Genomic DNA, 18,678 nt, shown 5'->3' with positions numbered 1-18,678 from the left:
AATGGCTAGTTTATAGCTCTAATTAGGTTAGCTATCTTTCAACTATGCTACTAAGAATTCATATTCATAAATATTTTCCAGTTTGCAAAACACCATGTGATATCATCAATTCACACGATCTTATTTAATAAGGCTATGAAATAGGCAGTGCAATTACAATTATTTCCATATCATGGATGAATGGATGAATAAAGCTCAGAAAGATAGTATGCTGATCCCCAATGCAGTAGAAGCAGCAGAGTAAATAGTGTACAGGACTTGGAATTTGGAAGGTATGTGTTCAAAACCTGCTTCATGTGATATTTTTTTTAGCCATGTGATTCTGGGCAAGTCATTTAACCTCTCTCAGCCTCAGTTCCTCAACTATAAAATGGGCATAAAAATAACTAGCATTTAGACAGTTGTGAAGATCAAATGAGATAATGTATAAAAGCACTATGCAAACCTAAAAGGAGCATATAAATGTCAATTTTTATTTCTACTTATTCCATTGCTTAGGCAAGGCATTAGATGAATACATGAACAAAAGCTAAATTATTCTCTGTGAATAGATTTCTACATGAAATATCTGGGAGTTCTATTTCTCTGGTGTGCTTGGCAGTTATTTAGTGGAACAGACTCTGCAGCCTAGGTTGCTGAGTGCACCTCTAAAGGGCCTAATAATCCCTGAAATTCAGAACTCTGGCACCTGATTTTGAATCTCAACTTCATACCAAATCCAGTCATGAGAGGAGCATTCATTCTAGAGAACATTTTGAGATGTGATTTTAACCCTGATATTGTGTTTCTATCCTGGTCAGCTTGTGTTCCCTTCTGGACCCAAGACTACTTCAAAGGAAACAGGAAACATTCCACCGTTCTTAGCTTAAAACATTGAGCACTCTGAAATGTTGCATCAATCTGAACTTTAAGAACTAATCCTCACTCAGCTAAATTGTTCCTCTTTTGGGAGGGAATTGTGCTGGCAAAGAACAGGTCACATTTACCTTTCCATACTTTTGGGCATAGGATCCTGTGAGGAGAGAATGGAAGATGATGATGGTTTCATCCAAGTCCCAGAGAAACACCCGCTGGGCAAAGAAATAAGGAAAGATAAGAGCAGACACATGAGTTTACAGTTTGGGGACATGTAGAATTTTAGACTTGAGAATCATCTAGTGGAAATTAAGACCCTAGAGTTTCAGTAACTTGTTCCATATTACCTATTTTGTGGCATCTTCAGCTATTTGGGGGCAATTCCTGAGGGGAAGTAATGTTGGCTGCTTATGACTTGCAGAAGGAAGCTGTATGACTTGGAGTCCAGAAGCCCTGGGCTTGACTGTCCTCAGACATACACTGGTTGTGTGACCCTGGGCAAGTCACAAAAATCTCTCAAGGCCTCAGTTTCCCTTTTTGTTAAATGATGGGGTCAGGCTACAGGATGCCATGGTTCTATGAGTCTTCATCTAGTGGTCTTTGCATGCCACCATTTAGCAACTTCCCTCAAGTCATAAATGCTTCTCTGATTACTGAAACTAAATTCTGCATGAACCAAGCCAGGAGAGGAGACTATATTTACTGTTTTGAAGATTTAATGCCCACAATGTAATTCTAGAACCTTTAAAATTATGAAATAGGCAAATAAAAACCATATTAACAAAGAATTAGTAGCCCCAAAGATACTGGTTCAAAACAGACCCTGATCCCCTATTCTGGCTAAAGCTCTCCACAGGTGGAGGCATGGAAAAGCACAACAAAATATTCCAATAACCTTTGGTTTTGGATTCTGGTACTCCACAGACAATTCCCACAGCTGGGCAATTTATGTCAATTATTAGCTTTGGGATCATTTGTCAGATGGTCAAAGAAAAAAATGTCACATTTTCTTTGGGTATTCATGAGCATTTGAATTCTCTTGAAATTCATGTAAGACTTTTCTTCCCTAAGAAGGTACATAGCCATTTCTGAAACCCATTTTAAATGCTATATCCTTCAGGAAGCCTTCCCTAATGTGCTTCTCTAGTCAGCATTTTCCTTCTGTGATTTTTAAATCTCCATCTTGCTTGGTCTGGCACCAAAAATTGTGCACACTCACGCTACATGGGCATGAGCTAGGCAATGACAAATCAGAAATAACTGACTGCCCATCTGGGCTGTCCTAAGCCAAGCTTGAGCCACCACTGGCACTTGTGAGGCACAGGAAGTGAGGTAGGGAACAGCCTCTGGAGTTTGTGCACTTCCTGTGGACAGGGCTAGGCGCCAGTTTGTGCTAGAACTTGAGCAAAGAGGATGCCTGCAGACAGCTTTCCTTCAGATCAGTCACGTGAGTCAAGGACTGATTCTCCTTTCTACCTTGGCCTTCGGGACTAAACTCCCTCTGGCCCTGCCAGAAGGTTGAGTTAACTTTTTTCCTTTTCTCCCTCTTTCCTTCTCTCCCTCTCCTTCTCTCTTACTCCCATTGTAATTAAACCACCACAACTCCATTCTGACTTGAGTGTTTCATTTAGGAATTTCATAAGTGAATTCCTTGGCGACCATAAATTAATATTATATCAATCTTTAAAAGGTGATTTCACTATCACACTTCCTACTAGTATTCACATGGCACTTGGCTTTGCATCTCTCATATCTTTATGTATTATGTGTATCTTATTCTATGTATTATCTTATTTATTATGTTTCATCACTAGGAGCTCTCCCAGTGCTGCTCACACTTCCTAACTTCCTGCTCAGCATTTAATACTGAACTGTGAACTTGGACTGGAGATATTCCCCTGGCTTCCAGGTTCTGCCCTGTCAGACCAAGTACTCAAAGGAGCATGTGCATGTGCGCACACACACTCTACAGGAACTCACTATCTAGAAGATGACAATAAGTAGTGAGGAATATAAAGCAGGGGGTTACACACTTCCAGCTCACTGTCCTGGGCAGGTGCAGCATCAGCTCTCCTCTTGCCTCGGTTCTTGGCAGGTGTATTTTTCCTAGATTGTTCTTCAGTGTCTTTACTTGGAGTACTCCGAGACAAAGATGGGCTTGAAGAAGGATCTCCTAAAACAGACAAAAGACATGCTGCAACCTGCACTCAAAGACATTAGGAACAGAATTGGGAGAGAGGCCAAGAGAGATACCATGCAAAGGTATTCCGTATAAGATGGGTGTGATATCTCAGATCCATCACAGTGACGAAAGTCACTCAAAGCGATGCCAATCAGTGCTGGGGCTGGTATTGGGAAGCAGGAACACTTACATATGTCAAACAAAGTTGGAAGAATCCTTTGGAAAACCATCTGGCAGTTCAAAGTTAAAAAAAAAAAAAGAAAACCCCTTACCACTCCAATACCTTGGGACCCAATATTCCCTTTACTAAAGTATGTACTGAGTGACACAGTAAAGAACTAAAGAGATAGCCAATGAATGAATAAAATGGTGTTATCAAGTGCTTTTTATGGGTCATGTATTTTATTAAAAGCTGGAGGGCAAAAGCACACAAACAGAAGAGGCCTTATTCTCAAGAAGCTTACCATCTAATAGGGGAAAGAATTATGGTCTGTATAAAAATGTGAATAGTAGCACTATTTGTAATTGCAAAGAACTGGCAATAACCTAAATGCCCAACAGATGATGAATGGCTGAATATACTATTCTATATTAATCAAAGATTATACTACAATGCCATTTAAAATGAAAATGAGAAGATATAGAGTTTAGAGACTTATATGAAGTACTGTGAAGCTAAGAAAACCACCAGAACAATACATACACCAAGATTATGAAAATAACAATTTATCTTTATAGCAAAAATAGCAATGAATGAACTGAGGAAAGAAGAGGAAACACCTAAAAGGAACACCAAAAAGGCTTTAAGGCTGTATTATATGGAGAAAAAAAAAAATTTTATGTGTAAATAGCTCTAAATGCATGTTTATTTGGTCACTTTCCTTCAACTGCCTAAATGCATAGTTTCAATAACATATATACTAATTGAGACAGAAACCAGAAGCTACTGTTTGTATTATCCTGGAACAAACAGGCATTAGCAAAATGATTAGATTTGGTAATTAGACATGACTATTATTTTGCACATCACAACCTTCTTGTGCAAATTCCTACAATCCTGCCTATTGCCTACAGAATGGTGTAATACATCCTATGTCTAGTATCCAAGATCCTGGATAATTTGGCTCCAGTTTATCCCCTACTAGTTCCTGTGACAAACCTACCCCTCCCAAATGGGCCTATTCATAGCCCTCTTCTATGCCTTGGCATCATTTCTGTCTTATTGCTTCTAAGTCTACTTGTTGAAGTTCTGCCCTTTCCCCAGGGGCATAGAGTCCTCTCTTTTCTGGGCAATCCCAATAGCATTTGTTATCTGTACTGCTCACAGGCACTTGGCACACCACTTTACAAGGCTCTTTATTTATATTGCACTGTTTCTATACTGGATCCCAATCTAGTAGAAACCCAAGCACTATTTCATATCTTTTGTTCCCTTGCCACCCAGCCCAATTTATGCTATTTAACCTGTTGACAATATGAGTTAGTTATGATTAGTATGGGAGGCAGCACAGTACCATGGGAAAAGTGTTCAGTTTGGAATCAAAGATCTTGGGTCCAAATCCTAGCTTTGTCACTTACTGCCTATGTCTTTGGGAAAACCACATAACCTCTCTGGGCCTCAGTTTCTAGAAAATGAGGGGCTTGGCCAAATGATATCTAAAGTCCTTCCCAGTCCTATATCTATGGTCTTTAACTCAGAAAAATTAAATTTAAAATTTACATAGCAGAAATTCTTATTCTGGGTTAGGACTCATGAACTTGAAGTGACAGTGGCTATCAGATGATGTTACTGAGGTATGTAGGACTCACACATTCCTGAAGTGTGACTGTGAAATGGGAATCCTTTCTCAGTTACATGAGGCATAGATGAACCTGAATACTCACTTCCTTGAGAGAGTAGGAACACATGAACATCTAAGTGCACATCAAAATGTGCAGAAGCAAATGAAAAATCCTCATTGAATCCCAGAATTACTTCATTTATAAGTACTTGGCACACATAGGGACTGTCTAGCCTGACTGTCTAGCCACCTAGCCGCCATGTATCTGCCCAAGAGCTCCCTCTCTCACATATCCAATCTCTGACTATAGTAAAGGAGAACCCGCTTGTTTTCGAAGCCACATACTTTTCCTGGAATGTTTTTCTTGAAATCTAGACTAAAATGGCATCCCTGCAGCATCCTCTACTGTTCCTGGTCCTGTCTTGGGGGCCAAACAACAAAGGTTAATCCTTCTTCCATGGGACAGCCCTTTAGATAGCTGGAGACAGCTAGGACTTCTGCCTTAAATCTCATCTTCTCCAGAAAATTGACTTAGGTCCAATCTACAGTATGAAGCACTAAGAACAACATTTCTATCCCAAATATATTGGTTAGAGAAGTGTCCAGACATCCTACAGAAACAAACACTTGGTCCAGAAGACACCTGGGTGCCTCCTAGAGACACAGACTTACATGAGCTTCCCTGGTGTGTAGTGAGATCCTGAAGATCTCACTAGGGAGTCTGATAAATACCACAATGAGTACAGTGAGGTAGCAGGGGACCCAAAGACACCTGTTTGAAAACCTGGAAGGTCCTTCTCTTGAGAACTGGTGGCCATTAGGGTCCAAAAGAGTCAGGGCTTACATAAATGTGATCAACTTAAATCAATGACTCCTAATACTATGGTATACTGGTTGTGTGACCCAGGCCAAGTCACTTCGCCCCAACTGCCTATCCCTTGCTGCTAAGTGGTACAGCTAGATGACTCAGTGGATAAAGAGCCAGGCCTGGAAATTGGCAGTTTGGGGTTCAAATCTGACCTCAGACTCTTTCTAATTAGCTGTATGACCCTGGGCAAATCGCTTAACCCCAACTACCTAGCCCTTACTGTGTTCTTCTGCCTTGGAACCAATACATAGTATTGACCTTAAGACAGAAGGTTAGGGTTTGAAAAAATATCATTATGGTGCAAATGAGAAAGAAGACATTCCAAGGAATAAGTCAACCCATGACAGCACTGGATAAAAAAAGCTCTCCACATTGATTAGGAAATACCTGTTAGAAGGCATGACATGTTACTTACCAGAGGAAAGTCTCTGTACTGCTGGTGCAGGTACCATGACACTGGGCTTCTCAGTCTGGTATGTGGCTGCTGCTAAAGTGGGATTCTCCGGGTCACTGTTGCTCTGGCCTGTGACCCCAAAGCTGGAGCTGGGGTAGCATGCCTGGTACTGACTCTGGCCAAGGATGGTGTATGTAGGGTAGTCCTGGAGTCCAGAAAAGGGAGTTAGGAAAGGACAGATAACATTCACCTCAGGATCTCCATTTTAGAATGCAACTCTTCAGAGGAACTATGTATGAAAGTAGTATCTGAAATGTAGCTTTAATAATGTCAGTTACTATGGGAAGATTCTACCTAATGCTTTCTATAATTCCAAAGATATTGTCACAGTGTCAAAAAAGCAGTTGTGAAAAGAGAGCAAACATTTACTCAAATACTAATAGCAAAGCACTAGACAAAAGATGTGGATCGGGGTAAAATTATACAGAAGACACAGGTGGCCCCCTTACCCTTCTAGGCTGGATCACATAGAGAAGAAAGTGAACATAGGGCAACAGTAAACAGTAAGGGCCATCAGAATGTTTACGAAAGGGAAAAGTATCACAGAAGGTTGAAATGGTCCAGGAAGGCTTCAAAAACTAGGCCTTGAGAAGGATATGGGGGAGGACTACGAGCAATCATATAGAGGCAGAAACTGAAGAAGAATGCTCACTTTAGAAAAAGTGAGTAGATAAAACTGGACTATCTACCAAGGGCCTACAGGGGACCCTTGGTAGATTAGAGGGAGATTAGAGGGAGAGGGAGAAGGGAGGGAGGGGGGAAACGGAGAGAGAGGGAAAAAGGGAGGGGGGAGAGAGAGAAGATGAATAATGGGATGAGGAGATTATTACACAGACTCAATGATCCTTGGAGGCCACTGAGTCCAGCCCCTCCTTTTACAGATGAGGAAATGGAGTCCCAGAGGATTTCAGTGATTTATTTAAGGTCACACAGCTAGCAAAAGTCTGAGGAGGCATTTGCACTCTCCCTACTACACATACCATCTGAAGGTACACAACCAGGGTCAGGAGGAGGGGCATCACAAGCAGAAGAGGACATGATGAACAGAAAAGGATTGCTAAGGAGCGATTGGTAAGATCTGGTGAATGAAGAGATGGCAAGCACAATCTGAGAGGAGTCTAGCATAACTCTGGTTTGGGACATGGGCAAGTTGGAGAACACCATGCAGGTGTTTTGTGGGAGCAGGGAAAGATGAGGAGGTTGGTTTAAGATATACTGAATATGAAGGGATGGCAGCTAATTACAGTGAAAACAGTTGGTAAATGGCTCCCTCGAATAAGATAGCCTATGTTTTGACTACAGCATTTCCCCTGGCTATCTCTCAGGTTTCTGCCTCCTAGTTGAAGTCACAGCTAAAATTCCACCTTCTACAGGAACCCCTTCTCAATCTCCTTCCCTCTGTTCATTAACTACAATTTATCCCTTGGGTATCTTATGTGTACATAAGTACCTGTATGTTGCATACCCTATTAGATAATAAGCTCCTTGAGAGCAAGGGCTATCTTACTTTTCCCTGTATTCTGTCCTTAGCATAGTAACTAGCATACAGAAAAAGCTTAGTAATTATTTACCGATTGACATGTAGAAATATGGAACTGATGCCTGAAAGGTCAAGCTAGATATATAGGAGAATGGGGCAGCAAAGGATCTTCTGTATAAAGAGGAGAGGTAAAGTTGCAAAGGTAGAGAATAGGAGGCCTTTCCTGAACCTGGTGTCCTCTCTTGCCCAAACTGTCCTGGTTTGGTTTTGCTTCATTTTATATGTACAGATACATGTACATATTGTCTTCCTTTACAATTGACTAGAAACTCCTTGAAAGCAGATTGTTCCACGTCTCTGAATCCCAAATGTCTGGCACATATAAAAGAGTGAAGAGGGCCAAGAACTGAAGCTCTAAATTCAAAGTATAACAAGGGGATGAGGAATAAGTGATAAGGAAAAGGGACATTTGAAAAAGCAGGAAAAGAACTAGGGGCAAATGGACATCCAGGAAGGCATTTCAAGACAGAATGTGGGAAGGGGGAGGGGCAAGGCCAATGGCATTAAATGCTATAGGGAATGCAAGAGGAATGAGGTCTGAGATCACTGCTAACTTCTGAGAGAATAGAATAATTTCAGTGGATTGATGGGGGACCAAGACAGGTTTGGCTAGTGGCAATGGTGACTATAGAGTGATATGTTAAAAATCTGGCTGGAAAGGAAGGAGAAATAAAAGAGGTGGCTCTGTGAGGATGGGTGTGTAGGGAGAGAACAGCAGGGCCTGGGAGCTGTCAACAATTAGGAAAACTTTGCATAGGTAAACAACTACAGGTAAATGGGAGAATTGGGGGTAGGGGGAGAAGAGAAGATCTGTCTCCCAAGATGTGGGACTGGGAGTGGGAATAAGTATATGTCCAAAGTCAGAAGGGAAAGAATGAGTGGAGAAGAAAGGTACCCTGGATTAGTGAATAGGAACAGAGATCGCCAATTACCTGGTTTGAGATGCTGGCAACTGCTGATGCTGGAATATTGGCAATTGTGGATGAAGAGGAGATCAGGCTGGCATTGGTACTTGAAGCTGCAAGATTCAGAGTGTCAAAAGATATTAGCATATGATTATGCAGCTTTGAAAGGCCAGAAGAGGCAGCAAATGCATTAAGTGTGTAGGGTAACAGGGAGTAGGCTACACACTTTGGCAAAAGAGAGCTGCAATAGGTTCAATACTATCAGGATCAAAGACAAGTAAGTTTTGTTTCCGCATCATACTCCCCAAACCAGACCAGACATCTGATTTATCCACAGAAGCCTCTTAAAAACTGTCTTTGGCTAAGGAAGCTCTCTACTTAACACTCAAGTTTCCAAGGCAATACACACAATGTATACTCATGAAAACAATAGACATACATATAGCCCAATCACTACAGCCCAATGTCTCAGGCTACTGGAAAACGAATTATCGATAATATGACCTGCTAAAAGAAATAAATAGAAACTCACAAAACTGCTGTGACATATCCATATGTAATGTTGTTTGGTCCACCTTCCTAAATCCCATAATTCCTGGAGTGAAATAATTACTATGTATGGGAGGTTGTCCTTCTAAGTATTAAAAACACAAAGTCTTCCTTTCATGTAATGGGTTCTTAATAAATCTGTTGAAATAACTTAAAATAACAGCTTCGATCTGATTATTGGAATCTTAAGAGACAATGAATGAATGAAAAACCATTTAGTAAGTGCTTACTATGGGTTAGGGAAAATGATAAGCCTGGAATACAATACAAATAGCAACAGCAGGAATACAATATGAAAAACAAGATCGTACCTGCCCATAAGGAGCTTACATTCTAATAGGAGAAAACACAAATAGGAGAGTTGAGATGGTGGAGGAATGTTTTTTGTGTCTTCAGTCATTGGGCTGGTGAGTGGAGTTATTAGACAGTGGATTGGCATACCCATTCCCAGGAACAGTATTGATGATTTGATTACTTTTTCCAGTCTAAGATGGAGAAAACAGGATAGGAGACACTGCATGGAAGAAAGATGGTTGGAATGCAATGGAGTAGGTGTGAGGTGGAATAAATATGTTGCACTACCACCATGCAAGTCCTCAGAGTGGGAGCTAGAGGACCGGTCATAACTGAAAGAGGTCAATACCTCCCTGCTAATAAAAACAGGAAAATAGAGAAAATATGAATTTTCTGGTCCCAAGAGGGATAGTCTTAGTGCAAGGTACTGAGATATAAATATATAAATGCTTAGGCATGTCAAAAAATTCTCTTCATTGTCCACACTATTACAAACCCTACAAAGACCTCTGGGATGGGAATTAACCTTGAGATCCTCAGAGATAGCACAATTCCCAGGGTGAATGTCAAGAAAAGGAAGTAACTTGGTCTAAAGTTCATCTCCAAGGTGCTTCATAGGTTATGACTCTTAAAACCTTACTGATGCTAGCTTCTACCTTTCCTCCCTCTTATTCATCAAAGCATCAAAATGAATCTGAGATCAGATATGTGACTCACACTCAAAGTCTTCACCATCAGGGCACTAAAATAGTTGAGGCCCACTTTTGGATATCATAAGATAGGGTCAAAAGAGAAATCCTAAAGAAAAACTTCAAAAAAAGAACAGGTCAGATGAAGAGGTAGCAAAGTCTCAACCATTCCAAAGTAAGAATGATAAATGTCCAGTTCTGTCCCTAAGGTGTCCTACAAAGACAACATGATTACCTGAACAGATGTTATAGTGAACTGAATGTGAACAAGATTATACAGTTAGATGTGTAAATAAGATTAGATAATAATATCACCAGTTTACTGAGTTTCAAGAAAATGAGGCATAAAGAGGGTGATTTGCCAAAGGTCACAGGACTGAGGGACCTTGACTTGCTAGTTCCTGGAGTCCCATTACTGACATTTTTTTTGGTTAACTGTCCAACTCTTTGTGATCCCAATTTGGGGTTTTCTTGGCAAGGGTACTAAAATGGCTCGCCATTTCCTTTTCAAGCACATTTTACAGATGAGAACACTAAGGTAAAGGTTCAGTAACTTGTCCTGGGTCACATAGCTAGGAAATATTTGAGGCTGCATTTGAGCTCAGGTCTTCTTTAGGTAACTTTAAATGTCAGAAAAATTTTCCTTACATTAAACCTTGATCTGCTTCTCTACAACTTTTACCCTTTGCTCTTGTATCTCCTCTCTGGGATCAAGTAAAACAAGTTTTAATCTTTTCCAAATCTTCAATACTATCAATTCTTCCCCACCCCAAGTCTTCTCTTCTACAGGCTAAACCTTTTCAGTTCTTCCAATTTCTTAGAATATGATATGGTCTCCAGGTTTGGGAAGCAGCCCAAGATCTCACCTATTTCTCCCTTAAATCTAGGCAGTCTGTAGCACATTCCCATGACAACAGAGTATCTGTTTCTCCCTATGTTGATCTTTATCTCTCAAACTATGCTTTCCTGCTTTGGTTATGGGAACTCAATATAGGCCACAGTTCTTTATGAGCATGAATATATGGATTGTGAGTCTACCCATGCATCTCTTAGGTTAGTTTAGCTTTCCTTTTCCCTATAAATGGAGATGTACTTTCTTTGAACAAACTTAGGTGTGAACTAGCTAATATCCTCCTTCAAAGTGGCTTCATATCTCATTTTATCTTGACCCCTCAATCAAGAAGCATGCCCACTATCCCCATTACGCGCCCAATTATAGCTTTTCTGTTTACCACCTGCAAGAATGAAGAAAAAACATAAAATGGAATCTAGCAAAGAAGGGTCACTCACATGGCCTGCCTCACCTTATCTACTCAGTGGTTTATAGTCCAAGGAAATCAAACTAGAGAATTAGAAAGGACACAGGGAAACTCCATGTATCTTAACAGGTGCTCATGTATTCTATTTCTGTTCTGCAGTTAACTGATAAACTAAGTGGAGATTAAGCTAGGAATTTAGCTAGTATCAAATTAATGAGAGTGCACTGTAGGTTAGAATGAGTTTTTGGAAAACAACATAGCAGTGAAGACTTCTGTCCTACAAAATATAGGGGCCTGCTAGGAAGCTGATGATATTCAATAATTCTTTTCTGCACAGAATCACAGAACTTTAGAAGCAAAATGTAAAATCTAGTATAATCAATCTTGGAGTCAGAGAATATGGATTTGAATATAGATTTTGCTTACATACTGGACTTTGGGTAAGTCACTTCATCTGCAAAATGAGGGAGTTTAATTAGATGACATGTAAAGTTCCTTCCAGCTCTGGGTCAAATATCCTTGGATCACAAGGAGGTCAGATACTTAAATTTCATTTTATTTTATTTTTTTAAATAAAAACAAATTTTATTTCTCACATGACAGCAACAGTATAGCTAAACAATTAAACAAAATACAGGGTACTTAAATTTTAAAAAGAGGGAAGTAAAATTATCTGAGCCTCATAATCAAGAGAATGGCAGAGCTGGGAGATGACTAACATCATCAATCAAACAAAATACGTGTAAATTGAACCTTAATAATCATAATACATACTTTAAACATCACTACTAAAGAGCCACATCCCCACAAATAATTTGCTAGTAATCCTGAAAATTATTGGTAATTGGAGGAATTCTCAATAATAAGTGTGAACAAATCACAACTATGACAGAACACTCTCCATTTGCTGTGTGTACAAGATGAGTAAAATTTTGGAGAAGTGAGTGACACCTTATTTCTCCAAGTAAGAGTTCTCAGAGTAATGGGCAACACTTCCCAACTACCTAATTTCATTGTACAGAAATAATAGCTTAGGCTTAATCAACAACCACATTCCATGTCATCATGTGTCTTATCACAGTGAAGAAGGTGATATCAGTGAAAAATCAAGTCTCTGGTATCTAGATGAGTTTGGTCAGGGGTCTCCCTTAGTTATAAGAAGATATCACAAACAAGTAGTGGAGGGAAAAGCTGAGTGGAATGTTTAAGGCACCCCTAAAGATGAAAAAGTTATATTTCACAAGAATTCACTTCAGGAGCAAGAAGCAACAATCTTCAATGCATTGGTTTAGAGATAGGTATCACTTCCCTCAGGCAAAGCAGGTCTGCAAAAAGTTGCTGGAATACCCAAACTCAAACAATCAACAAACATTTATTAATCATCTTTTCTATGCCAGACATTGTACTAGGGTGCTTGAGATACAATGAGAAAAAGGAAACAGTTCCTTTCTTCAAGAAGCTTATCATTCTCCTAGGGGAAACAACCAGTATGCATATATAAAATAAGCACAAGGTATTTTTGAAGGGAGAGGCTGGGTAGGGAGAAAGGGATAGGACCAGGAAAAGTCTGATGTAGAAATAATTTTGCAAGAAACCAGGGATATCAAGAGGTGCAGGTGAGGAGAGAATTTGATCCAAGACTTGAAAACAGACTTGTACAAGGGTAAATGAGATGGAAAATGTAGAGTGATGTGTGTGAGGAAGGAGGCCAGTGTGGGGACTGCAGAGTATAAGATGGAGGATCGTGGATAACATTACTGGAGTAGAAAAAGAAAGTGGGGCCAGACTGGAATAGGTTTTAAAAGGCAAACAGAAGAGAAGCAGACCAAACAGCAGTAGTAAGCTTTGGAAAATAAGGTGGGAGGGAGGTCAGAGCACAGCCTGATGTAACTGATAAGCATTGCTACATAGAATCAATTTAATTTCTGCTCATTTGGGGCAAATTAGGGTTGTAAGAAATTAAATGCATTTTGCATCAAATTTGTACAGTAGAATAGACCAAATTAACGTAATACTAATATTAATGTTCAATCTCTCAATTTAAAATCTTCCCATTGTAAAAAGAATTTGATTTATCACCAACATATATTCCTCCTTATTTGGGCGATGTAATTTTTTGGGAAGGGGTACTTCCTCCCCCAATGTAGATAACTACTCATCTAGTGATGTGAGTTGACTATCAGAAAGATGTGGCCAAAAACCACAATTCATCACCCTATAGCCAATATGATATGATGATGAACTCTTTGCAATTTAGCTAAGTTAATCACTGAATGACAGATGGTCTTTGTCATAATTCACGGTCTACCATTAATTTTACAACCCTCTTTTTATTTCTTCTGTCTACTGTTTGATGCAATTTGGTCTCTTTTCTTTTCTTTTCTTCTTCAAGAAATTATAGAAGTAAACTAGAGCAATAAAGAAATGAAGCATGAACTGGGCAAAATTTCTTGAGCATCAGAGCAAAAAGTTTAGTCATGCTGGAGCTCAATATATTTATTTTGGATCTAAGAGCTAGCACACCTCAATGTAAGAGCTTTAATTTCTCAGATTGCAAAATACAAATAAATGGAAATCAGTAAGATTAGGCACAGGTTCCTTAACTCCCAGTTCAGCACCAAATCAACATGCCCCCCCCCAAATCTATTATATAGGACGAATGGCCTCTAAATTAGCCATCCCTAATCTCCTGGCCAATCTTCTTTCTCCCCTCAAGCCAAGGGAACAATGTTGAAGCCAGAGTTAACCTGTGCTCCTCCTACAGGGCCTAGGCCAAGGTGCATTTCCTTTTAAGTCTTAAAGATAATAAACCTTCCACAGAGAAGAAGGTCATAATGCGGAGCCACTGAAAGAGGAGGGAAGTGACCTGTTTAGAGACTGAAGTAAACCTGCCCTCAAACTACCAGGCATTTTGATGAAATTTTCAGGCAAATCCTGGCACCTAGAACTCACCTGTCTTCATCCAATACAACTCTTTCACTTTACACATGACGAAACTGAGGCCCAGGGTGTTTAAGGAGCACAAAATCAATGAATGATCAAGCCAGGTTTCTCAGCTCGGAATTTAATATCTTCTCCTGCTAATCTCTCACTGGAATGTGGGCACAGAGTAATCAGCCTGACTAACCATGGTGGTAGTAATTATAAATAGCAGTGTGCTAGAACCAGTTCATCCTGGCTGGAAAGAACCAATTGCTAAATTCTTAGTGAGAGCATGTACGTTTCAGAAATTGGCAGATGTTATAAATCAGATTTTGATTTGTTGTTTTACTGATAAATAGAAAGTGATGGAGAAAATTTTAATAATCCAGATTTAACTTAAAAGTTTGTCAAGCTGGGGGCAGCTGGGTAGCTCAGTGGATTGAGAACCAGGCCTAGATCTCTAGGTGGGAGGTCCTAGGTTCAAATCCAGCCTCAGCCACTTCCTAGCTGTGTGACCCTGGGCAAGTCACTTGACCCCCATTGCCTAGCCCTTACCACTCTTCTGCCTTGGAGCCAATACACAGTATTGACTCCAAGACGGAAGGTAAGGGTTTAAAAAAAAAAAAGTTTGTCAAGCACACAGTATTTGTCTACCCATGGAGATAACTGTTAAACATATAGTAGCACAATCCTGGTTATAAATGACAGAACATTCCACACCTTAGGTCTCCCCAGGTAATTTTTTTATACCAATAAACTCACCAAGTTCCAGATCATAAAGAACACTCTCAACACTAGCCTGAAGCACTAAGATCCTATTTTGAGCTGAGCAGGAGAGCCTTTCTACACACCAACATGCACACAAGCATGCTTTTAGCTCTACTTTGGCAGCTCACAAGCCCAAAAGCAGGATGCATGGTACAAGTTACATTCCAATATCTAAGCTATAGTGATATTTGGGTGGGTAGGGAACTGGCATCTACCTTGGCTCACCAAACAAAGAAAGCATGCACAAATTCACATTGCACCCCTTCTGCTTAGGGATGCAGAGCTTCCCCGACCATTTGGAGAAAGATGGAAATGTAAAAAACAAAACAAAACAAAAACAACAAAACCATGCCTCTTTACCTTGAATGGGATAAGAGTAATGTGCTGGGCTTGGTTGGCCTGTGGTTAGCCCTGTAGTGCAGGTAAGAACACTGTGTTGACTTGGAGCTGGAGTCTGAATTAAACCACTTTCAGGTTTCATACCTGGCCACAATGCACCTGAATCAGATAAATTGGACCAATTACAAATGAGATACCAGGACCAAGGGCATGTTTGTTGCCTGAAAACGTCAGCCAGTTGGTCTATGTCAAAGAACAGTTAAAACTGTGTGTAAGAAAAACTTGTTGATGCTCCTAAATTTAATCATATTCAACTAACAAATAAATGTATACAGCATTAGAATGAGATAAGAACACAGACAACATTATCTCACTGAATTCTTTAAATGGCCACTCAGGCTCATTTCAACTCTTTAGGGGAATTCACTAGTGTGCAGAGGGGAAGTGAAGGCCAAGATGGCATTTGGTTCCCCAATCCTAGGAAGCTGGTAAGCCCTGATAATTTTGGACTTCATGTCAGCTTCTGTACAGGAGAATACTTCAATCTCCATTACTATGAATACCCTATTTTTTGGTTACTGCCCAAGGGGATAAGTGTCAAGTTTCTATAAAAATCACTTACCCCTAAAGGTAAATTTAAAAAAAACCATCTTTTACCCACTTTGGATGGAGATCTTTCTAAAATATGTCATATATATATATATATATATATATATATATATATATATATATATATATATATATATATATCCCTGAGACTTTTTTAAAAAGTAGCTTGAAGAGAATTCAGCCTCTTCTGGAACATCTTCCACAAACAATGACTACTTTATAATAAAATGATAGTCTCAGGGCTGCTGTATGTGCAGAATTGTCTACCCTTCCATTCAGTAGCTCCAGAATCTTGTCCTCTACATTTGTGTAATCTGCCTTTTCATGTCTTGTAACAGCTGTTACTTCCTAATGTAGCCAGCAGCTCCTCTCCCCAACATCCTCTTCCTAAGCCTCAATAAGACTGGAGGTGACCCCTGGAGTCTCACTGACAATATCAATGAAGTATAAGCTCCCACCAAGCTGGAAAAACTTTGAGTACAGCCCTAGCAGTTACCTGTACCTCTGATCTCAGGAATAGCCCAACTCAGGGAGTTCACAAAGGATCTTCACTCAAAAGCCAGTTGTTACCAGCTATGGCCACAGAAACTCATGGAAGAACATTTTCTAAGGCCTGGAGCAGCTGGGCTTTGTTGTCAAAATGGGGAACACTAACAGATGAAATCACAGACCACATGAAATACTGAAGTACTCTATGGACCAGGAAACCAAATTAAGAACTGTTTCTTTTAAAAAGGGGTAGAAAAGCTGTGCGCCATCACTGTTTCTCCAATTAATTGGTAAGCATGGGTTTTTGCAACTACTCATTCTAGTGCTCACAGGCTTTTATGCTTCTTTCTTAGATTGGGGGGGGGGGGGGGGGGATAGTTGAGTTTGTCTAAAAAGTAATTAAAATTCCAAGATGTAATTCAAAGAAGGTTTGTGAGTAAGAAACATGAAATCGGTTTCAAGGTCATAGGAAGTCAGCAAGGTGGCACAGTGGATAGAGTACTGAAACTCTCTGACACTTATGAGCTTTAAATGTTTTATTATCTAGAACTAGTCACTTAATCTCTGCCTCAGTTTCCTCCTCATGTGTAAAATGAGTATAAACAGTACCCACTTCACAGGGCTATTGTGAGAATATTTGTAAAGCCTTTAATACAATGCCTGGCACAAAGGAGTACTATATAAATGTTTATTCTCTTCTCTTCCCTTAAATTTCAACATGAATTTAGTTCATGTGCCCCTAAACTAAAGAAAATTTACTAATAGTGGAATAATCTTAATTCTCAGTCAGAGGGCTCTAACTTAACTTTGGCACTTATTTAGTCTTCCAGACACTTCACTGCTACTATTGAAAGTTTGTTGTTGGGACTTGTGTAAGTACAACTTTAAGAAGTAAATGAAGTGGGGACAAGTAGGTGGCTCAATAGACTGACAGCCAGGCCTAGAGACAGGAGGTCCTGGGTTCAAATCTGACCTTAGACACTTCCTGGCTGTGTGACCCTGGACAAATCATTTAATCTCCATTACCAATCCCTTACCACTATTCTGCCTTGAAACCAATACACGGTATTGATTCTAACATGGAAGGTAAGATAAAAAAAAAAGTAAATGAAGCCATAGGAATTTCAATTAGGAAAACAATGAGGGCATAGTAATTGTTAAGTGTCCCAGGACATCAGCAACTGACATCAAATTCTACTTTTCTCTGATGATCCTCTGAGTTGCTTTATTTGGAGAGGCTAAGGAAAAGCATCCCTACCAATCAGAATTGCTCTATTTTTTGGCACAGTGAACCAGTCCTGGATTCAAGTCTCCATTTTTACAATAGGCAAATGATTTTCTAAAGTATTAATTAATACCCCAAATCCTTTATTTGGCTCCACTGTATGCTTTGATTATTTTTTTTTAGAGATGAGATATATGCATTTGATTTATTAAATTAGCAAATAATTATAACATATATATTATCTGTGTATTATATGCACATATAAGTCTTCATTTAAAACCCACATAGCACCCTTGTGTACAGACATCATAAAATAAGGACAGAATTGGGCATGTTTATCCTTTAAATTAATTTTAAAAACACAGTGAGGATCTCACCAAGCCAAGCTTAAACAATGCCATCTCCCCAATGTTTGGAACCAGAGTTGTGAGGTTCACACACTAGTGGCATTGGCTGTCTTGTGGCTGCCTCTTTGGTGATACTTCTACTTGTCATTTTACTCTTTTAATAAGGTTCAACCTCCCTTCAGTGATATTCATACTAAGATCAGAGAATGTTAGAACTCTGAAATCATCTAGTACAATATCCTCATTTTACAGATAAGGATACTAAGGTTAGGGGTGTGGAGGGGCCAGAATTAGAACTTAGGTCTTCCAATTCATGGTCCTATGCACTATACTGTCTCCAGGCACTGTCTTCTATTTCCCTAAGATTTTATTTGTATATTCCTTTTTACCATGGTAAAAAAACTAGGAATTTAGCACAGGGAGCCTTAAACCAATGCAAACTCCTTGGAAAACTTGTTAGAAAGCTTGTTAAAGGTAGCCACTGGACTCCTAGGAAGCAGTGTTCCTAAACCCGGGTGTGTTCCTTTGTTCTTTCTCTCTCTCTATCTCTGTCTCTCTCATAATGTCATTAGTGTCACTGAAACAAATCCTTAACAGGGATAA

General features: G+C 39.6%; 1 protein-coding gene across 7 annotated transcripts in view; it reads right to left on the bottom strand.

Annotated features, from left to right (window-relative positions):
• The window catches only part of EYA3 (EYA transcriptional coactivator and phosphatase 3), a 112,707-nt gene that overhangs the window by 16,656 nt on the left and 77,373 nt on the right, over nucleotides 1-18,678 (bottom strand). For 6 of the 7 annotated variants that reach the window (XM_001372750.4, XM_056795433.1, XM_056795432.1 and 3 more), the window contains 5 exons: nucleotides 15,427-15,564; nucleotides 8,613-8,698; nucleotides 6,102-6,285; nucleotides 2,889-3,028; nucleotides 987-1,070 (listed from right to left, as the gene is read on the bottom strand). In XM_001372750.4, coding sequence (XP_001372787.1) covers nucleotides 987-1,070; nucleotides 2,889-3,028; nucleotides 6,102-6,285; nucleotides 8,613-8,698; nucleotides 15,427-15,564 — 632 coding nt within the window. The remainder of the gene's footprint in view (nucleotides 1-986; nucleotides 1,071-2,888; nucleotides 3,029-6,101; nucleotides 6,286-8,612; nucleotides 8,699-15,426; nucleotides 15,565-18,678) is intronic. The other variant, XM_007491462.2, reaches the window with a different exon arrangement.

This window comes from Monodelphis domestica, chromosome 4, assembly GCF_027887165.1.
Source record: "Monodelphis domestica isolate mMonDom1 chromosome 4, mMonDom1.pri, whole genome shotgun sequence".
NCBI classification, from domain to species: Eukaryota; Metazoa; Chordata; class Mammalia; order Didelphimorphia; family Didelphidae; genus Monodelphis; species Monodelphis domestica.
This window is presented reverse-complemented; position numbering and strand designations above follow the sequence as displayed.